The sequence below is a fragment of the Myiozetetes cayanensis genome, unplaced genomic scaffold (assembly GCF_022539395.1).
Source record: "Myiozetetes cayanensis isolate MyiCay16 unplaced genomic scaffold, myiCay2020 scf2-11, whole genome shotgun sequence".
NCBI classification, from domain to species: Eukaryota; Metazoa; Chordata; class Aves; order Passeriformes; family Tyrannidae; genus Myiozetetes; species Myiozetetes cayanensis.
The window spans coordinates 25,407,757-25,431,226 of record NW_026087411.1 but is presented as its reverse complement, the minus strand read 5'-3'; the positions used below and the strand labels follow the sequence as shown (position 1 = coordinate 25,431,226).

The window sequence follows — 23,470 nt, the reverse complement described above, 5'->3', positions numbered from 1 at the left end:
ACTTAAATGTATTCACCAGAAAGGACATAAAAAAAATAATTATGTATTTATTTTTCTCACTTCATTTCCTCTTGATCAAAGGGTTGGGATTTTTTATACAGACTTCTAGACAATCTTTTATACAGATTGCTTTTGTGCAGTTAAGAAACGACTTGTAATTAAAGCATGTTTGGCACCTCAGTTCTCTTGACTCTTGAAATTTTTGGCTTGAGATAGGTTTGAATGGCATTTCTAAAGACTGAGATTAGACTCTGTGTTGCCACTGTAATAGTCCTGGCAAATTCATAAATTAATTCACAGGTTAAGTAAGGCTTTGTTAACCATGTAACTTTGAGCTTCTTCAGTGCAAAGTGGGAGGGTGGTAAAATACGAACAGACCTTCACAGAACTATAAAATGCTTGCTTGCAAAGAACTCAGGAAGTCCACTCAGTAGTAATAAAGCACAAGGAATAGTGTCACAGTAACTGGTGTTGACTGACGGTCTGGAGTGCAATGAGTGAGTAGGTTACTGAAGACTTCTGTCCGTGAATGTGGGTCCACACTCTCACATTCTTCCCACTCTCTGTGTTAACTATCAACTCCATAAATCCCAGCTTCTTTGGCTTCTGCCAAGTTCAGAACTGATGGCTGATCAGCTGGCTGGCAGTGTTTTATCTGCGTTTGAAGTGTCACCTCTTACTGAGCACGCAAAATTAGTATGCAGCAGCTCATCTTCATCCTCTTTGGGTCAGTTACTTCAGAGTTGGTCTTGCAGATTACACTTAACTGTTTTCATTCCTTAAAGCAGCCATGTTTGCTTTCCCCTAAATTAACCTCCATGATTTTGATCTTCAACCAGTTTTCTGAGACAGGAGTCCAAGATTAACTGTGCAGTTTGTAACTTTCTCCACTCTCTGAAGTATAGTCTCAAGCATGTTCCAAGAATCTCAGGGACTGCTGGGAGCAAGCTATCCCTGCCAGAATAATTCATCTTGCTTGTTTTCCACTCCGAGTTTGCTCTGAGAAAATTGAGGCAGCAGGCTTCTGTCTGACCTTGCTTATGTCAGTCACAGCCTGCTCTTGGCTTCGCTAGATGTGTGTGTGCTAGACAGCAGGGATCAGAAATAGGGCATTGGTTTTGGAGACACTTTTCCTTCTCAGTTTCATCAGTTAAATATCTTTCTCATTTATACCCGTAAATTGTCTGCAGAATGAAATTGGTAATTTCAAGTTTTCTGGTTTCCCCATTCACATCGCACAGTTTGAATCCAATGGGCATTACCTAGTGTTAATCTTGAGGATGTGAAGAAACAAACATGTTTCAATCAGTTTTTCATGTAAAAAATCACACTAATGTAAGGACTAGGTGGGCCCAATGGTATCCCATTGCAGAAAAAATGTGTAGTCTGCAGTTGACCTACATTACTAGTCCATATTTTGGATAAACAAGTCAGATGCTTCGTTTTTGACAGCTTTGGAAGCATACAAAATTAGTCAATTATTGAGAAGGTTTGACACTAACATTTGGGTTATTCTGACTATTTATTATTCTGAATATTTTCAAATTGTAATTTTATAGTAAAGAGAGGTGATAATGTTCTTTGGCAGTAGTTTTGAATGTGCCCATAACACTCAGTAAAATGAATTAAACATTGAGATAATAAAAATACAAGTTGTAATGTGTATCCTAACAGTAGTAAAAGAAGATTATTTTATTAATGGATTAAATTGAGACACAGCATGGTCTCTTTGCTGTCTGACTTCCTGTGACATGTTCTTGTTTTACTGAAACACATCTATTTTAGTGATAATAAGCATTTTTTAAGGTTATAAGCATTTCATAACATCTTTAAAATAAAAATGTTATTAGTTAATAGTACAAAGGTGCAACTCCAATTAGTGGGTGAGGAAATGGTGATAAAATAAGAATTACAGCTTTAACATTTTTAGGGTATGACATTTTAGTCTTCAGTTCACTCTCCTCTCTTTTAGATTTCATGTACACTTTTTTTCTCCCCTCCCCTCTGTTTTTCTTCTATCAGTAAAGGTACTGATAAACTGACAGTGACTAATCCTGAGTTTTTGCCTCACCTCTGTACTTCATTTGGCTTGTAGCTGATCCGTTTGGTTCTTACTGATGCTGAGCAGACTCTGGGTCCCAAAGCACAAATGGATAATAATTTTTTATTAAAAATAAGTGATTTATGATTATACCTTTGTACTGAGTTGGACAAATTCAACAAGCGCTACTAGACAGGGAGAGAAAGACTGTTTTTACTCCAGTCCTGAACTTCAGATTACTAAATTAGAGTATTTTCATCTCAGCTGGATGTCCTATGCACTGAACTGCGCTTTGGAGATGGATGCACCTCTTATCTCTTTTTTAAAAATGTGCTGCTTTTTTTATCCTGTTTTGCAAACCAGAATTTATTCTTTGGCCAGCCCTTATCAGACTTATGTTATTAAACTAAAAAAAAAAGGTCCATACTAGGAAATATAAGTATGTATAATAATGACAGATACTCTTGTTGTCATAAGTACAATAATGTTTTTGGTCTATGATAATTTTTTTCTTGTATGCAAACAAGTTTCTTAGGCAAATGAATAGTGCATGAGCAATGTTTTCCTACTGTAAAGTTGAATGCTAGAAGGCTTTGAACAAAGCTAAGAGTTGAAACTGAAACTTACTTTTTACAAATTGTTATTTAGTCCTTGTGTATGGTCAGAATCTAGGCTGTAATACGGTAAATGTAGGAATGTGGAGCGGAGCTGGTAGTAAAGAAAAATTACTAGAAACATCTGATTTTTTTTCTTTTTTTCTTTTTTACTTTATGTAGGCTTTGTTAGCATCAGAACCCAAGAAGAGCAAAACAGATTTGCTGAAAATGACAATGAAAGAATTGATATCTTTGGCTACACCTTTGAATGAATCATTAAGTGTAATTCCACAGGTAAAATTCAGGCTCTCATCAAAAGGAAGATGTCAAAAACGTGTTTGTGCTATTTCAGTTAAGGAAAGCCTGTGTTTTTAATAAGAACATTTTGATTTTAATATCTGTAGCTGGATTTTAAAATGTATTTGCATGTGTAGAGGTCAGGAAGTTGCTGGCATTTGCAATCTGTATAAAATACTAAAAAATGGATTGGGCGTAATTTCATGTGTCTTTTTCTATGCAAATGCAGTCAGTCATATGTGATCAGTTTACTGCCTGTAGTATTTCTAAACAAATAGATAAGTAGCTTCCTTTTAACAGAATTAACAAGCAAGCTTTTGTTTACATTTAGAGTAAATGAGTGAGTTATTTATACATAAATCATACTGTATGCACTAAAAGTCTACATGGAAAGTGATTTTATGCCTGCTCAGTAACTTCAAAAACTTTAATACATACATTTGGAATACTAAAATATATTTTAAAGGCAAGACGTTTATCTTCAAAATGTTGCTATGAAATACTGAATCTTTCTGTTTGTAAGTATAGGTCATAATTTGTTGACAATACATAGAATTATGTCCTAATGGCTCTGCCAGATCTGCTGGTATAAATTTATGTAGACTTGTCAAAGCCTGTGAAGCTACACGGATTGCCACCTTCCCTTACTGAGAGAAGAGAAATATCAGAAAATGCTCCAGATGGTGTAGCGAGCCTGGCTGTCAGTTCTAGCTTAATATTGTCCTCCTGTGAGTTGTAGTTTATTTTTTCTCACAGTATCTACAGCGTGTCAAGAATGTTGGAAAAGATGATTCTAAACTTCGCAAGTTATTTTTACAGCCATGATAAGCTAAGGAAAGAAGAATGTTGGCCTTCCCTTGCAATGCCTTGGACTGTAGTTGTTAGAGGAATTTATTTTTAAGCTGTAAATGTTTCACAACTTTAATGTATTTTTTAGTAGCAATATTTCTGGTATTTAATATGGAAACAAAGTGCTGCAAATGTGTATATAGATTATTTTTGCTGTGTATGTTCAATACTGTAGATACATATATTAAATTTAAGATATTTTCCAGTGGTTCTATATCTTTCTTGTATTTTTACTCCCACCACAGGTTCATGCTTTAAATATCCTCCGGGCACTGTATAGGGATACACGATTAGGTGAAAACATCATGCCTTATGTTGCAGATGGAATAAAAGCATCAGTTCTAGGGTTTATGTCACCTGTCTGGGCAGTAAGTTAATTCTTAATTTTGCTTCTCTACTTTAGCAGGATATAGAGTGGTACTGTTTAGTGAAGCTTTCATCATGTTTATAAATGTCAGTACCACAATTTCTGGAACATTACGTGGTGTAATATTTTAAGATATAGTAAAAAATAATGTGAACCTGCGGAAAAGTCATTGTTTTGGTCATGCTTTTTTGGTTTTGTTTAATTTTTCTTAATGTGAAGTGCTGATATTCATAAAAAAGTAGAGGCAAAGATTACCTTACTGGTAAAAATATATCTAGCTTTTAAATTTGGAGTCAGTGCACCTAGCCAGTAAGGAGTGCATTTACATTCATTCTCACTGTTACTTTGCTCTTCAATAAAAGATTCCATATGGCATATTCAGGTAGAACATTTCATGATCTGCTATGCACAAGAGTGAGTGCTTTGAACCACTAGAAATTCAGATGTATCCTTTCTATTAAAGGTGGACATCTCCAAAGAACCTGAACTTTCTATTAGTATCATCTTGATGGGAAAGGTGTTCTGAATTAATTGTTTCCATGTGTTGACCTCTGAGGAGTAGGCACATTTTCACTCAGCTGTTGTTTTTGACTGTACATTAGTTACTGTATTTTAAAAAAATAGTACATTTTAAAGGGATTTTTAAAACACAGTTCATATTCTTTCCTTTTTCCTTTAGGTAAGAAATTCATCTACACTTCTTTTTAGTGCTCTGATTACAAGAATTTTTGGGGTTAAAAGAGAGAAAGATGAAAATTCCAAAAAAAACAGGTAAGCTTCACTTTGTATGAATTGTAAGTTTGCAAAACATGACCTTAGCCAACAACAATTTGAAAATGTTGCTTGCGTTATGGATATATTGGAATCATGATGCTACAAAAACATCTAGCTCTGCTTAAACTGTGCTGCCAAGAAATAAGTGGTAGGGCCAAAAATATCTCCTGTTAAACCCAAAGTTAATTTGTGCTCGTGTGCAGTTTCACTGAAGGGGAATGTTGCTGAGAGTTTTGCTACCAGTGGCTCTTCCAAATGCCTAGTGGCTCTTTTGGCCACAAACAAACCCATAGCTCTTGACAGCAGGGAGAGGGTGAGAAAGAGAAGAGGAACAGTGATAACATGTGTGTTCCCTTCCCTCTAGAGCAGGCCTGGAGGCAGTTTCACCCCTACTAATTTGAGATTTTTCTCTTTAGTCTTCTTTCTCTAGAACACTTTCCTGTCTCTTTCCTCCAAGCTCCAAATATGGCAGCTTGCAAAGCCATTTCTTTTCCAAGGGATTCTGTAGTCCGGCTTCAAATCCCTTACTATTTCCCTTTCTTATGTAAACCCAATCCTCCTCTGACTCCTAAAACTCCCCAGTCCTGAGCATTCCTGTTTCTTCACGCCCTCCAGTTAGTGCACAAGTACCCCCGTGTTTTCTTTGGCCTTCGGCCGCTTCCTTTAGCTTTTGCAGCAAGCGAAGCATGTCCATGCCCTGTGCTCTATAACTGAGGTTTCTGCTCTAGTGGGGATGTGAAAATAACCCTGGATGCAGAATAAACTCATTAAAAAATACTCCTGGGTAAGCCTGTGGGGCCGTGGAGTGGTCACGGTATGGATATTATGGTAACCATTTCAGAAATTCCTAATGGATTTTCACATCACAGGCAAGGTATGCAGTTTCTGAAAGAAGGCAATTGTTATGATTTACCTTGAAAAATTCCACTCTTTTTTACTCATTATATAATGGTTCCTTACTGTTGATCTATGTAGCTAATATAATTTTCATGCATATTATGAAAAACTAAATGTCCTGGGATGATACCAGTCTTTCATTTTTTAGGTAGGTTCCATTTTAGCTGTTTGAAACAACTGATTTCAGGTATCACTTGAAAAAATTAGTTAATATACGTGTATGAACATGAGGAAGAAGTAGAGGTGGAGACTTGAGGGAGAATTCACTTAGAAAATAACTTCCTCCAAAATGATTTGAAATGTTAGCTCCCCTACTGCATGAAATTATTCCTTCTTAGTCATAAACACAAATCACTTCTTGCCCAAACCTAGGACTTACTCTTGTAACCCCTGAAATCCAAGCAGAGCAATAAAAAGTGGTTTTTTAGTTCTTACCTTCTCACATTGGTTTTGTAGCAGCGGTTAAAGCTGGTTGGTTTTTTTTCTTTAATTTTTATATTGAACCTTTACTGAAGAAGGTACAACACACCTCAACTTTTTTAAGCTTGTATCCCAGGGAAAAACTTTGCGCTAAGTTCTGCAGTGGGCAGGCACACTGACTTCTCTAATGCATGCAGTGTGATTGACATATGGACTCTGAGATTTCTGTTTGGGAAGCTGCAGAAAGTAGTGCATTTGAGCATCTGTAGGGGATACCAAAATGAAGGAAAGGAATCTTCTACATAGCTGAATTAAATGTATTGAAAAAACATTGTGTGTAGTCACTTCTGCTGTTTCCTGCATGTTGTTGTCAACACAATGAAATGGGGAATGGGGAGACATTTCTAAAGACAGGTCACTGAGATACAGGAGGTATGAAAACGGAGACAGCGATTTGGTTTCTGACTCTTGTCTCTACAGGAGAACCCTGCTGGTGGGTATAAGGTGCGTTGTGTTTGGGAGGAGATAGGTCTGTGTTTCTGTAGTTCGGCACCACGAGGTGTCACCGTTGCTGCACAGCTCCTGCAGCCTCATCCCTGGCGCGCAACGGCGCTTGGGCACTTCGGGAGCTCTAAACTTGTGTTGTTGAGTGTTTTGCCAGAACAGAATTCATATATTAAGGCAGAGTAATTTTTTCCCCCCACTTCTAAATATGGCAATTTACTTCAAAAGCACTGGTATTTTAGAAACTAGAATCTATAGGAGCTTGCGTGAAAGTCGTCTGGGTTTGAGCTGTTTGTTCTGTTGCCATCGGGGTGTTCTGTTGGCATTAAGGGACAGTCTGTACAGAGACCAACTCTCTATTGCTGCCATTAGGACACTGTATAGGTTTCTAGTTTTTCTGATTTTAGATTAGGGTTTAAATCTGTCTCTTTTGTGTCAGCAGGGCTTATTGCTGGGCTATTCTAAGCATCTTTCTAAAAAAGGATAGACTTTCTGACTGTTTTCTCAAGACGAGTTCCTATGAAAGTGATAAAATTTGGATGATGAAGAGTTTGTGAAGGCTTTAGGAAGAAAGGCTTGCTGGAGCATAAAGTATCAGTGCATCTTTTTAACTTTAGCATGGACAAAAAATGTTAAATTAGAAAATTAATATGTGAAAAATGACAACTTTGTGCAGCTTTTGCAAGTGAAAGAGAGAGAAGTTGTGTGAAGACTGTTTACAGTGGTCCATGCAACTACTGATGTTGAGTTTTATCTCTCTAGTGAAAAGAAAGTTGGAAACAGAAATCTCTCGGTTTTCTCTTTCTGAGAAAGACTGTACCAAAACTTCTAATGCTGCTGCAAGTGTGTGTGTTGTGTATATGTGTGTGTGTATATGCATTTGGCTAAATGATACGCTGAATTTCAGAGAATGTACATTTGAAAAAGGAACCAGTTAACACCAGTAGAGGGTTTAGTTTAGGTTTTGTATACTTGATTTGGGAATATAATTTTCTTAAATGCTATGATAATTTCAATTCTAGTCTTCTTGGAATCAGGTCGTCTTGGAATGAGATTTATAGCCACATAGTACAAAGTAGTGAGGAGGAGTTCGAAAGAAGTCTCTGCAGTGTGTCCATTGGTACCTGTTTGCAGAATGTGTGCTCTGCATATCGGATGTGTCACGGTGTACTTTAGAGAAGATAACCACCCTTTTCTGAGCTCTTCACAGCACAGGTATTTATGTTAGCATAGTCAGTCACTTCATATTTGCAAGATGCTAGATCTGCACCCTGTTTTTGCCTGGTTACCATGATACCATCTGTGAGCTGTTCCCCAGCCTCACTGCTGCTCAGCACTCGTGCTGTGCTCTGGGAGCTTCCATCTACCCTGGCTAGTGGCTCTGGAGAGCGGCCTGCCATGGCCCCGGCCCCCACGCACATCTTCCCACAGGCTTCTCTGGAGTCACAGAATCACAGAATGGCTTGGGTTGGAAGAGACTCAAAAACCATCTAGTTCCAACCCCCTGCCATGGGCAGGGACACCTTCCACTACAGCAGTTGCTCAAAGCCTCATCCAACCTGACCTTGAATAATTCCAGGGACGGGACATCCACAAAAATCTCTCAGCAACCTGTTCCAGTGCATCACTGCCCTCACATTGAAGACTTTTTCCCTAATATCTAATCTAATCCTGCCCTCTGTCAATTTAAAGCTGTTCCCCATTTGCTATCACTACACGGTCTCATCAGGAGTCCCTCTCCAGTCCCCTTGTAGGCACCACTCTGAGCAGCTTGTTGAAGACCCAAGTACTACACTTGGTTTAATGCAAATTGATCAAATAGGACTTTAGACAGCAGTGAGTTCTGTACATCAATGAGTTTTTTCTCTTGTTTTTTTTTATTAGCTAGCCACTTCTGGTTTTCCTGTGCAGTCAGTATGCAATGTAGATTTGTTCGTTCATGCACTGTCCAAGGAGCTGGGGTGTAGTGTATGCCTAATAGTTCTGCTTCTTTCACAGGCTTTTTTTTATCTGTTAGATGATTGGCAATCTGTAGCAACACTAGAGTAAATGTTTGCTGTAGTTGATTGTAAGCTACAGTGTTCAGTATGTAAAAAATTAGGATGTCTTGAAATTAAGAGATATATATTGTCCTAGTTAATGCAGACCTCTACATGAGAATCAAAATAACATATATAAGTTAACTGAAATTAATTTTGAAATAGACTTGATTTTATCATTGTAGAGGAGTTCTCTTCTGTCCAAATGAGTTACAGTAGTAATAGTGATCTCTCATCTGAATTCTTACACAGACACATCTATATATGTGTCTCTATATATACTACGTATGTGCATGTTTATAATAGTGGAGTACAGAACAGTGACCCATAGTCCAGTGCTAAACACACCCCCACACATCTATATCTATCGGTCTGTCTATCTCAGAGACCCTTTTGGTCTCTAGTACAATGCTAATTAAAGCTGTTACTGCTTGTTAGTGGACAAGACACTTGTCATAAGACATTTGATGAGACTCTTATAAAATTCCAGGTATTTCTGCCTTTTTTTTTTTTTTTCTTTTTTTGTTAAGGATGTTCATGATCAGTTGCCTTTGAGACAATTTGTCATTTGACCTAGAACAAACTTCAGTCTTTAGGGTAATAAAAAAGAATCATTGTGGTTTATCTGAAAATTGGAATGTAAATGTTGCAAAATCCTCAGAAAGAGTAACCAATAGACTCAGGTAGAGGCTGGGGTTAAAAGAAAGAATGTGGGCTGGGGAGAATTCCCTTTGATTGTCACCTTGGTGGAGGAGGTTCCAGGATGGAAAAGCTTCAACTCTTTGATTAAAAAAATAAGTTCTTAAGTAATATTGAAATGACATGGTGCAACCTGGTTATTTTTAGGTTTTGTAACCGGTGTATATATATGTATATGTTTATAGTTGAGTGAGGGAAAAATGCATATACAGAAAAATACTTAGCTGTCAACTTAACACAGATTTTCTGTGGCGTAAATATTCGTGCTGTTAGGAATTTGAATGTGAAAGCTGCCATCTTCTCAGTGTCTTATTTGAAAAGAAAGAAACAACTTTTATTGCCATCTACATAGTACTTTAGGTCCTAATTTTCACTTACAACCATCAGTAAATGATGATGGCTGTAACTTCAGGCTCTTGGAAAGGGGAAGAAGCATCTTTTTAATTACGATAGGATAAAAACAATGTAAATACAGGTTGTGAAGATGCACTGCTGGCTGCGAGGCAGCCAACATGCACGACTGCTCTCTACTTTCCTTGTTTTTGTTGCAAGTTGAATGTTCAGCACTTCACAGTAAGTGGTTGCTTGCACTGAGTAAAATTAAATTAACTTTTAGAAACAGCAAGTTGGGTTTTTTCCTTCTAAATTGTATGTTTTTCTTTAACATTAAGGTTTTGTATGAATACTAAGGTTTTGAAAACCATAAAGAATTGCATTTTACACTGTGAGGAGTCAAAGGAAAACATTGCAAATTGAATGTTCTAATGCAAACCTCTCTTTCAGAATGCTATCCCTAAATTAAATGAATCTGGTATTATCTTCCTTTTCTCTAAGCTGCACTAGACTCTATAGAGTTGTGTCTTTAAGGTGCATGGAATACATCATAAGTACACATGATTCCTGTTGAATGTTCCATTCCTGGCAGGCTGACACGTTCAGTATTTCTGACTTAACAGATGAAAAATCTGTCTTACATCAATGATGTTCTGTCAGTTTTAACAGCAGATGTATTGGCAGTGCATCATATTGGGCTCTGATAGGACTTGTGGGATGGGTCTGTGTTGCCCGCAGAGGAGCGGCCAGTACTATTTTGGGATAAGCCAAAATAAACTTTGGTGGCACTAGTGTGGCCAAGCTGTAATGGCACATCAGTGTTGTACAATGGGATGCCACACCACTGGCAGAGGTCCTGGTGCCAACTGAGGTCCAGCTCCGTGTGGGGGATGTGAGTGCAGCGATGGGCTCAGGAAGAGCAGCACTGAGGCAGCAGAGTGCTGAGCCTCTTGTGCCTGCTCCGGCAGGGAACTGCAAGTACAGCTCGATTCACAAAACTGACCTCTGAGCTCTGTACCTCTTGGACTGCGTGCTGTGGAGGGAAGGGTTTGGGATTGCTTTATTTGGATCTTCTTAGTGATTCCCTAGTGGATTTTCTCTGGCAACCTTGGCCTGTTACAGTTTTTCAGTTGAAATGCTATGTCAGTGACACAGTTTCATGAGATGACTGAGCCATTTAAATGCCTGGGGTCCTTTTCCTCTGTCTCCTTCTGTGTCACCTTCTGCAGCCTGTTCCCTCCATGCCACTACAGTTGTTCCAGTGAATGCTTGCGAAGTACTTATAAAGGATTTGGTGCAGTACATTGCCTTGTGAGGGGGTTGTTTTTGTTAAGGGAAAAAATCCCTTCCCCTTCTATCTGCCAAAAATAGACCACATTTATTTTGTTCAACTTTTTTGTTTTTAATGCTCTGGCACTCTTTTTTTTTTTATTGACTTTGACAGATATAGAAGACTTAATCTCAGAATTGTCTCAAGAAAACATGCAAAAGTTCAGGCTGACTCAGATAACTGTTATGGCTTTTACTGATTAAGAGTTCAACAGTGATATACTTGTTCAAACATAATTTTGAGCAAGCTTTCTAAGTGTCTTATAATAAGAATAATGATGGTAAGGTGCTATCAACTTGTAAATTGAAGGTAAAATTTATGAAAGATTTGTGCAGAAACAAATTGAAAACAAGCTCCTAAAAAAATCTATTTCCCTGTATGTTACTACTTCAATTACTCTGTTTTGTAAGTCTAATCTAAATCAATCTAAAATTCCCTTTACCAGAAAATATGGACTGCCCTTCTTGAGACTGAGGGTCCTCTCTGTCTATATAATTTCTGCAGATTTAAGGAACACGATGTGTGTCTCTGTCTTTCAGATAAAATGCCAAAAATCTACAGAAACATTTTTACTTCAAGATTTTATCTTGTATAGACAGAGTCAGAAAAACAGTAAGCTTCAATCCCACATAAACCCCAGTCATGTTTTTCGGGCCTAAAAACACAAATCACTGATGCGCAAATGTGTGTCTGTCCTCTCCTGAACAAGGAGTATCTTCATAACATCCTGTCTTAAGTAAGAATCGGAAGATCGAACAATGATCGTGGTAAAGTGACATGAATGAAAGTTTACCCAAAGTGAAACATCCTAAAAATATATGTGCTGGCCTGGGGTAACTTCAGTCCATTCATTTGTTTTAAATAAATTAGGGGCATGATGCTAATGTTTATTTCCACCAAGTGAGTAAAGTGCATTCCATGAAACAAAAATTACTGTAAACTAACCACACAGGTTGGTAATTTAGTTTCTGCTGTAGCGATAGAAGTTTTCATTAATATGAATAGATGTAATTATTCTGTTTTGATCCATGCATAATGTACATATCCCTTCTTCATTAAACTCACTATACTAATTAAAAAGCAGGTACTCTTCACAGAATACTCCCAGACAGAGAGAAAGTGTGGGTTATTCAGAGGTAAAATTAACAATGCTAATTTTGTGGTAAGAGATGAAAGAAAATAGTGTTATAGGCAGTGGTTGAACAGAGTTCTTGGAGACTTTTTAGAGATCTATACATATCTCTTAATTTTAGTTATATTTGTGTGTGTATGTGCATTTGTGGATGCACACTCGTGTGTATGCACAGTTCAACTTTCTAAAAAATGTTTGTTAAAAGTAATTATACGTAAAATTTATTTTAAGCTATGTTTTATGTATAATTTTATGTACGTGCATATATAGAGGTACATTTGTATATCAGAAATTGAGTGATGATTAATATTGGTGCCAGGTTGTATCTGATGTTGGGTGGTTGTTCCCTTGTTTTTATTCTGAGCCCATTGTATGCTTGCCTGTCTCGCTAGCATAGCAGCAAAAATGCTCTTGGAAAAGTGCTCTCCACAAGTTATTTTAGTGAGCTGTGTGTTGCATAATTATTCCTCCAAGTCACACTTTTCCTGATGTATTTGTTCTATGCAGGTGCTCTTTCTATACCTGATTACACAAAGAGTGTAATAAATAGCAAAACAAGAGGTATAAAAAAAACTTACTTAAGAGATCAAAGCAAACCAGACCATGCAGTCCTTTGGAAATCTTGGCTGGCTCTCTTGTAAATAAAAGTGCTTCTAAAGCAGAAGGTATTTAACTACTGTATTTATAAAGGTCTTGATTGGCAGTTCAGTTATTAACCTCATAAAAACACAGCAGCGTAAACTAGTAAGAATGTTTATTCTAGCACTTCTATCTGAAGGAAAATGAAAACCAAGATATAGTGGCATATTCTTAGTTCCCTTTAAGTATTTATTTTAGGTCTGTGTAGCATAAAAGAATGTTTTTTCAAGTCAGTGAACTTAAACTATTTTGCTTACTGTTCTGGGATTTAAGTATTTCCTAATTCCTAACAAAGCAGATGTTAGATTTATTGAAGGTACAGAGTCACCACATCTTTGTTAAAGGTGCAAACCCCAATCTTTGATTCTTCTTTTCCCTTCACAGTGTTTTTCATTTCATGTGGGGGGAAAAAGGAAATTTGAATTGGGTTTTTTAACTAATTTGATGAGGTTACAGAAGAGTTGTTCCTCTGTGTCACTGAAGAGGTGTCCTCTATCATGTTAGGTCTAGAAAAACAAGTATGCAATAATCTTCTGTATCCTTACTCTTTGTCTTACTAGCTGATGTATTACAGCAGATTCTTTTACAGTTGTTTTTTTCAAAAACTGTGGCTTTTCAAACCTCCAACAAAATTACATAGCCATTTTGTCTTCTATGGCAGTGCTAAAAATCTCTTATGCATGTGGAATGTTTTCTTGAAAGCAGTTTGTCAGGACTCGTGAGAGAGTGTGTGATTTCAGGAGTTTAACTCATACCTATGTTCTTTAAAAAAAATTATCTGAAGCAAATTAATATTTATATATAATCTCTATTTCTGAAGGAACTTGCCTATTGCTATTGTCTCAGTCTCTTAGTAAAAAAAATAGTGACGATTCTCTGGTTATCCTCCAGAGGGACTGCTAATCAAGAGCTTTCATAAATACATACTTCTTTCTGAATGAAACAACATTTTAAGTGGTTATTTTTATTTCAAATCAAGCTAGTATTTGAAATACTAGTGTACATTGTGGAAAAAAATACTTCATGCTGAATTGAAGACTAATTTACTAACTTCCTAAAAACCTGTTAAATCTCAAGAATTTTGTTGTTCAAAGCAGGAACTACTGTCAATTGTAATTGCAGTAGGTAGTGATGGCCAGGAAATACAGGAAGAAAAGAAAAACACTGATCCGTTAAGAAGACAAGGTTAAAATCATGGTGCCAGAGTGGAAAGTAGCTATGTGGAACCATGCAGACTGTAGAAGGATCTCTTTATTCTCTTTTCTTGATTGTCATTCAAAGTGTGACTCCTGACAATACAGGTCAGCAGTGTCTTTGGATGAATTAAAACATCTAAGGATGGTCATTTCACAACCTCTCTGAGTAAGATGTTCAAATGCTTTGTTCCCCTCGCCCAATTTGAAACTTACAAGCTATGATTTATGTCCTTTATGTACTGTCTCCAACTACTGCAAGAAGATTAGCTCTATAGTCTTTAATTCCTTCAAGTGGTTGTAGTTTTTTGTTAGATCTACCCTGGACCTCCTCTTTGTCAAACAGAGCAAACCTGGCTCCTTCAGCTTCTTGCAGGGCAGGTACTCTAGGCCCTGTCTATCTGAGCTGTTATTTGCTGGGCCTTCTCCTGTGTGTTCTAATCTCTTCTGAACCTGGCAACCCAGCTTGATGGAGGATTCCATGTGCAGCCTCACTGCTTGATCTGCTGCTGCATTCAACCTAGTGAACATAGTCCACTATGTGGTTTGTCCTGTTTGCAGTGAGGATGTGCCATTGGCTCATACTGAGTTTGGCATCCACTGTAAAGGCTTTTTTTTTTTCCTATGGGGCTGTTGTTTTCTGAACCAGTTTGTTATTAACCTGTGCTGATCAGTCTTGGCTTACGTCAGTCTTGGCTCAGGATTATTCAGCCAGGTGCAAAATGTTGTTTCTCCTTGTTGAACTGCATGACGTTTCCATTAGCCCAAGCCTCAAGTTTGTCAAGGTCTGTCTTGACTGAAATTCTGCTGTTTGGTGTTTCATCCACTCCCCCTAATTCCGTGCTGTCTAAAAATCTGCAGAGCGTGCTTTCCATCTCATTTCAACCAAGTTGTTGATAAAAATGTTGAGGGTGGAGTGGCCCCAGAATTGACCTGTGGAACGTTGCACTGGTTACCAGCCAACAACCAAACACTGAACCACTGATACTGTTGGGCCTGGTGGTCCAACCCAAATGCTTTGTTTGTCCGAGCTGTACTGCCTCAGCTTCCAAATGAGAAATCTGAGCAAAGCTGAACCTGTTTGTCGAGTACAGCATTTTCTAGTCCTTTTTAAAGGTTTTTTCCTGAATGACAATACAGCTGCATGACGTGCAACTGATTGTCTCTTTCCCTAAGAAATAAGAACAGATTCCAATGCTCACCAGACTCTTGGATTCTCTGTGCATTTATGGACAAGTTTTTTTAGACTGGTTTCTGTTACTTACTTATTTTTGTACATGAAACTGAAACCTGGCAAGCTGGAGCTTTTCAGTAGTGTGTACACTGTCTTCCCAAACTCCATTTATGGTGCTTACCTTAGAATTTGAAGATTACCTCCTTGAGCTGGCAATAATGTGGTCATTTTAAGATGAATTTAAGATTCTGCTTCTCTTTTCTCAAGTGAAGTGAAACCTGCAATTCTTATGGAGGTTTTTGATTTTAAAGAAATTGTGAGCTACATGCTTACCTTTCAGAAATGCACTGCAGATTTCAATTTGGTTTAAAAAGGAGTGAAATACAATCAAGTTTTTAAGGGTGAGGACTGAGTGCCTGGAACTTCTGAAAGGAAGTTCTAGACATTTGTCCATACTTATCCAGTCTGCATGTTGGAATCTGCTTACATACAGTCTTGGCTTGATTGATGACATCAAGGGTGAGTTTTGAAAATTACTGGTTGATAATCTTTATATAATTCTTATCAGCAGCGGTTCACTACCAGTGGAACTACATGAGTTTAAGAAAGGGTTGGAATGTCCGTGCGAATCAACATGTCACAAAATCACAGGAGTACATGGTAGAAAGGGTCCTATTGGTATATTGACTTGATTCTTTTCATAAACAAGCTTGCTTCTATTTCTTTTAAAAACTGATCAAATCTCATCCTAAAAACAGTTTACTTTTCCTACTATTTCTGCAGGAAGACTCTCTGAATGCCACCTTCCCAAGTAAAACTTACCAAGAATCTCTCTCTGCCTTGATCATTAGAAATGTAACTGGCAATGTGTATTTATCCACGACCATTTAATGCTCATTTTTTATTACGCCAGCATTGTTCCTTATTTTAAATAATTGTTTTCCCTCTTGATGCTTTTCTTGATGTATTTGTGGATGTCCCCCATATATCCTGTCTGTGTTAATTTTACCAGACAAAACAATTTGAGGTTTTTAAATCTCTGCTCAGCAAATTTGCTTTCTATTCCCTTGGTCATACGAGCAGCTTTTTTTAAGATTCTCTCTTAGCTGATGTTACCTGTGATTTATTCCAGCTTACATATTACCTGGTTTTGGAGAGTGGCATTAGTACTTCTTTGCCTTCTGTACTGGCTATATTGAAGTTTATGTACTACAGAACCACATTTGCCCTTTGTCTTTTTCCTCTTGATGAGGGATCCAAGGTACTAACTGACATGCTTGGATCCTTCTGCTGTTTCCAGCTGATGAGCTCCTAATTTGTAATACGTTTTTTAAGTGGTCCTTGTATATGCAGTCTTTTTTTGCTGTTAATTTCACGTGTTGGTGTTCTGGTGCTCAGGGTATCCAGTTTTGTTTCATAGTGTTTGAATCTTCTCTCTCAGCAGACCGTACCTCATAACTTTTGTTTCATTGGTGGATTTGCATCAGCACACTCCTGACTCTCTTACTCTGGTCTTCAAGTGTAATAATATTGGTCCCAACAGTCAGTTAGGTACACCAATAACTGACTTGAAACATGTTCTTTTTGGTCTTTAAGTCCTGTTCCTTTTCTAACTTCACCATTTTATCTAACAGCATATCCTAATTACGGTGTGTCAGTATTTTCCTGTTATTTAGAGATTACACTGGAGTTTAATCTGTTAAACCAAAACTGTAGTTTCACAGTGGACTTCATGTAGACATTTCCTGAGACTGTTGTGGGATGTTGTCTGCTTCCTGCTGTGTTCTTTGTCCCTCGAAAAGCCCAAGGGTTTTTCAACTGTGAAGGAAGCACATGAGAACTGGATCTCTGCTCCGAGCTGGAGCTGCCCTCCTTTTTACTTTGAAACCAGTTTTGAGTGTAAAATTTGCAGCTTTCAAGCATTTCATTTGTTAGGATAAAGTTAAGGAAAGCTATGGGACTAGAACTGTTCTGTTTCCTTTGTCTAGAAATATTGTTACTGTTCTTGAGTAAGGTATGGGTTAGGTTGGCACAATGTGGTTTCTAATAGTTTTGCATGTTGCACCTCGTTCCATTTTGTCTTATTCCTGTATCTGTAACTGCTCTTTTTTCCTTAATTTTCCATATATTCTTGAGGGGAGAAAAAGGATCTGTAGTTTAATGAATAATTTCCTTACTAGCACTTTTGAATAATTTAAAATGTTATATATTTGCTTCCTTATTTGTATAATATTATCTGTCTTGCTGTGTTCTAAAATCCAAGATAAAAAATTATCCTGTGAGTTGAATGTAGTAAATTCTTTGAGTTTTTCTTCCCCTGCAGTTAGAATATTTTCTGTTTTCTGTACCTTTGTTACTGTTAGTCATCCTGTCATGACATGCAGCTGATTGTCATATACTTTAGTCTAATTTAAGGAACAACAAATTGATGTTATTCTTAAAGCATTATAGATTAGCTTTGGTCTTTACCAGGACCTCAGCATAAATCAACATGCCATACATTTTTTTCTTGGTCTTTTTGTAGTTGGAAAAAAAAACCCACCTTTTTCCACTTATTTTAAGCTTATGCTTTTGAAATATATGCTAATAGGGAAATATGCTTCATATATTTTGAGACAGCATTGAACTGCTTAACAAATGATAAGGGTCAGGGAGAGAACATGAATGTTGAAATGGGTGACTAAAAACTAGTTAACCTAGTTAAGTTGCGTTGTGGGATTTTTTTAATAATTCAATGAAATCAGGAGAAGCAGATATGTAAAATGTGTATATAAATCTGTCCTTTTGAATGACAGTTTTGCTAAATTGTGTCCTGATTTTCACGTTCTTCCAACAGCAATTGTCCTTGCAGTGCAAGGGGTAAGTTTGATTCTGTTTCTGCATTGCTGCTCTTGAACATAAAGGATTATGTGACATATCATGGTTAATGATTCCACTGTGAGAATTGGTATAACATGAGTAGATTATACAGTAGATAATATTTCTATAATCTCATTAAAACTATGTTCTTGGTCTTGATCTCTCTAGATGTGTCTTGTTATTTTTTTTTCACATTCCAGTTCTATTTTTTCTTTTTAAATATAACATTATTTTTCCATGTCAAGTATCTGACCATGCTTTTGTCAGCTGACTTGAGACATTAGCAATATTTATATTAAAAAAGAGCACCAGAGACCTTTGCTGCCCTTGGAAGATTGTCCCCAAATCTCACCGATGCTGTACTCAAATATTAACATATTTACTGCAAATGTTCTCTAACATATCAGTTACTAAAACCAGCCTACAAGGTTATAAAGCTTTGTATTTCTGAAAAATAAATGAAAGAACAGAAGCAGGTGATCTTTGACACATGTCGCAGTAAAATGATACGTATGCCCCAGTGTCACAGCAGAATTTTAATCTCCTGGAGTATTCTTTTAAGTGTACAGAACAGCTTTAAAAAGAACACTGCAATGTCCATAGTTTTATTCGTAAATGTATTTTTAAAAATGCAGTTAAAAAGTCTGAACACTTGCTATGCATAAAGATGGAATATTTATTTAGAAAGACAATAGTTATACAAACATAGATGCTACCCCTTGCATTATGTACAATCAAGTTGCTGCTGAGACAAATATAACATATACTGACCAGACATGTCACAGGTTGCAGCAGCATTTATGAATTTGGTTCCAGAAGTTTGATGGTAATTAATGCTTCCACAAGCAAAGCAGATGAAATGAAAACTGGAAAGTACATTATTTTTAGCTTTACTTAAGCCATCCCAGGTTCTACTCTGGAAAGTGATAAAAGCCAAAGAACTGGTGCTAAAGGATTGGAAGAACTACTCACGATGGAGTATAATAAGAACTTCTGGGTTAGGTTATTTTTCAGAAGAAAATAAAACTGATTGTTGCATATTTGCTGAAGAGGCATTATCAACACTTTTAAGCATGATTGCTTACATAGACTTTTCCTTGAAGTTTTATAGATTTACAGTCTGCTTTGAGTTATGTCTTTTTTTTTTCCTAATTTTTACTCTTAATCACTAGTTGTTGGGTTTTTGTTTTTTTTTTTTGGAACTTAGCTGTGATTCACTCTTGTCTTCTGAGTGCTTGTTGCTAGCAATTAAATTCTGACCTTCGTATCATCACATGCCTTGTTGCCAACTTACATAAACTCTATTCTGTGAAAGATGTTTCTTTTCCCCACTTCTGTCTGCTTCAGAGTCTATTTAGGAGGGAGAGCTTGACTTGGGGACACAGAGAATTGTTAGAAGTGGTGGGTGTCACTTGATTCTGTATGACATAGTACAGAAGATACCTCTCTATTACTGTTTTTCATTACTGGAACATATTTTTAGGTGGAAAACCTGAGTGAAAATGGAAAAGAAACTCATGTCTGTCTCTCTACATAAACACTCTTTGTGAGTGCTAACATGACTACTGTCTCTAGCCATCAAAATGAAACCTTCTGTGAATGGGCTGTACTCTAGTCATCTGGCTCTTCTGCACAGTTACTTGCATATGAGAAAGCATTAAGATGGTTAAACTGCAAAGTATCTGAAATGTAAATATTGCATCTTCCTATCTGTGTACTGGCAGTATTCTGCATGTATACAGTTCTGCAGATTATTTTTGCTAGTGAATTTAGTGATATGAGTGCTCCCATTAGTTTCTCTCTCAGCCTTTCTACATCAAGCATCATTTTAATTATGTACTTGAATGACATTTTACGTCGGGGAGAGGAATTTTATAGTAAGCATCATCAACCCACTGATAACTTCTCTGTTTCATTACTGTACTTCCTCTTTCAGTAAATAACCTTCCACTAGTTCGTTATTTAGGTCTCAGTAATCCCGTTTGAAATTCTGGATTGTGAAATTGTGCTACTCTGAGTTACTAACAGGAAAGAAGAAAACGTTGTTTCAGAGTCTGTGGTTTAGCATTCTATCAAAGATGAGCTCTGAAGCAACATAAAAATAGTTTCAGCTGGACATGGGGAAAAATATTGGTATCTTAAGGCTCTTTCAGTTATTTCTTTTATAAGCACATTTTAGGGTGAGTAGATGTAAAATCCTGTGATCTGCAAAATGTTTGGTTTAAGAATTTAATTATGGTAGCTATGTTGCCAAACATCTGTGTTTGAACTATGTCAGTGACTAATGGGAAGATTGTTATCTATAGATATTTTTAATTTAAACCTATCATTCCCTGTCAGATATATTTTAGGACAGGGGGGAAGAGTTTGTTTCATGAAAACAGTTAGCAGTGGTTTTTGGGTTGTTTAGTCCACTTGATATATTCCTATATAGGTATATCAGGAACGTATCTCCTTGTAAAAATACGAATAGCTTATTAATTATGAAGTCGAATTCACATATGTGTGTATATGTACATGCATGAATCTGTTTATGATAGTAACATGCATGAGACATATCTTGATTGGTATTCATTTTTCACAGGAGTACTTTTTTGATGAAATTAATAGAAAATATGTGGCTTAGTGTCATGAACATTTTTGAAAAGCAGAACCATTACATTTTTTTGTTGTGCCAGTCTCAGTTATGGTACACAAACACTTGTGTGTACCTAATAATGTGTACGTGTTTCCAGGAGCAAAAAAGATGGACAGTAATCAAAAATGAAGCAACTAAATACCTCTGTTTCATTCTGTCTAGCTGGTTTTCTTTCTGCTTATTCCCTGTTGCACATATCCCTGCATTGACATCCCCAGGTAGTGGATTCACACTGAAAATGGTGCTCTGTATTTTTGAGAACACCTCTGCATTTTGCACAACTTTTGCTAGTGTGTGGTCTTTCCTGTTTCCTGACTGAACTGGAGGCCCTTTAACAGTCTGCTCAGACAGTTGTGTCTCTTTTTCTGAAAGTGCTTGTGGACATCTTTTCTGCAGCTACTGCTGATTAATGGCTTTGATTAGGTGCCTTCTCCCCTCATGTAAGCTGTGGAGCAGTAAACCAAGTGGGAGGGTATGTAAGTTACCCACTTCAGAAGTTATCGTTTTCTTTACCTGTCAGAAAAGTTCGTGAAACCATGCTAATTACAAAGAATTTTGAGACTTTGTAAGGATGTTTGATTCCATTATTTAATATTGTTTCAAATGTGGCTGCTGAATTTTTAATACATTAAAAATAGACCTTTAAAAGCATTTTTTGATAGAATATTTTTTTCTTTTACTGAGTTCCTAATGTTTTACATAAGAAAAATTCAGACAGATGGACTGTTTGACTTGATATACTTAGATCTTACATTTTGTGCTGTCTCTGGCTTTTCATCTTCAGTTTGCTACATAATGTATGTACAAAAAATTGAAGTTGTTTTGAAGAAGCTGTTAGAAGAAATTACATGAGTGTTTTCTGCTTAAATAACCAGTGATAATCAGTATTGATGTCTTTAAACTCCTCATTAGTGCTTTTATTTATATTCATTCTTGGTTTGAATGCTTCCATCTAATTTTTTAACTTGAAGCCTTTTTGTATCTGTAACAGCTACTGCAGATTCCTTGGACATGCTTTTAGATATAGCAACTCACTATATTGTGTATATATATTCACAGTATTGTTTCTTTCGTGCCTAGAGAAAGTTTCCTGTACCTCTTTGAACATTTGTTTCCATCTAGTAATCTGGTTTTGCTGTGTTTATTCTGTGGCCTGTGGCTAAGGCATGTTATGTTAGTGGAGGGCTGGAAGAAGCTGTGCTGATGCTTCCCATGTGCTCGTTTACGCGTGCGTGATTTTTTTTTTTTTTTGTCTGCTTATTTTTATGCGTATTCAGTATCACCGTCTCATTGTGTTACTTCTCGAGACCTGGATCTGTCTGCTTGTTGTAAGCGCTGCATTGGAGTCATGCTAACATGCTGACATTTATCTTGGTTGGTCTTGTGGCAAGCAAACCCTGTGGTTGGCTTTCTTCTTCTAAGTGAATGGCCTTTCATTTATTTATTTTTGAAGGCAATCTGTTTTATCTGCATAGCATATATGGCTAATTAGAACCTCCCCACTGTAACAGTCAGTTGGGGTTGGTTCTTGCTTAGATGATACTGAATGGTTTCCTATAAACCATGAAGCCATGCTTTATCCAATCCAAAGATTGTAAAACAAACAAATACAGAAGATTTCTACATACCTCCTTTTAGCTTAGATTGATTTGCTGTTGCAACTTGAACTGTGCTGCCTTACTAATTCTGGGTAGGGATGGGTTCATTAGGTATTTGTGCATTGCTCTGCTTTGGATGTGGTTGCTCCATCTACACAAGCAAAAACATGACCTGTACATGTCACCACTGTTATGTGTTGGAAGCAGCACCGGGATAAAGAGGGTTAAATGAAGGTCGGATGCATTTTACAGATCTTCTGTGAGTTACTATTCTGAGTTGCTTTTTAGTGCCAGTAAATTATGAGCATCTGCTAGTACATGTCTATTAAGTGTATTTTGTTAGCTATTTAGTACATGAGCCATGCTAAAGCAAGTGTAAGTCTTCTTAAAATGGTGCCGGAATTTAAACCGTTGTATATTTTCTTTTTAGTGTGATTTCCCAAAAAGACCCGACCAGTTTAATTGACCAAGTATTGCTATGCACACATACAGACAGAATTACTTAACTTTTGTAAAATACACTGTATCATCATTTTTAATGAAAACATCGTGCTGCCTTTGAAAGTAGTTCATCATGTGTGCATGGTTCTTCTGGATTGCCAGCTTCACTGTAGCATCAAAAATCAACAAATAAACTGATTTTTTTGAGTGCAGCTAATTACTGCAGAATGCTAATTGTGACTCTTATTCATTTGTTTCTGCAGAATGACAGGAGGGGAGTTTTTCTCTCGGTTTCCAAGTCTTTATCCTTTCCTTCTCAAGCAACTGGAGGTTGTAACCAATACTTTGAACAGGTAAGACAATGTCTAAGAAAACTTTGAAATATAAAGTGGAATGAAAAGTTTAAACTGAGTTGTGTCACGTACACCCGAATGCTGTTGTATATATCAGTGCTTCTTGAAATTAGATAGTTCAACAAAGTGTCTTTTGCTAAGGCTTTTTTCTTTTAACCTTTGCACATCGCAGTAAGTTGCTGAAGACTGAACTACTGTTGAATAATTAATAGTTCCTGCATTCCTAGGATCAGATGTTAAAGAACTTATATTTTTCAAGGCAACAGAAACCGGGTGTTTGACTTTCTCATGTTTAAC

General features: G+C 36.9%; 1 protein-coding gene across 1 annotated transcript in view; it reads left to right on the top strand.

The window, feature by feature from the left end:
* Window positions 1-23,470, top strand: part of THADA (THADA armadillo repeat containing) — a 160,545-nt gene that overhangs the window by 31,710 nt on the left and 105,365 nt on the right. Inside the window, 4 exon segments of the mRNA XM_050315607.1 lie at window positions 2,818-2,931; window positions 4,029-4,151; window positions 4,830-4,921; window positions 23,084-23,173. Of these exon segments, the coding sequence (XP_050171564.1) occupies window positions 2,818-2,931; window positions 4,029-4,151; window positions 4,830-4,921; window positions 23,084-23,173 (419 nt within the window).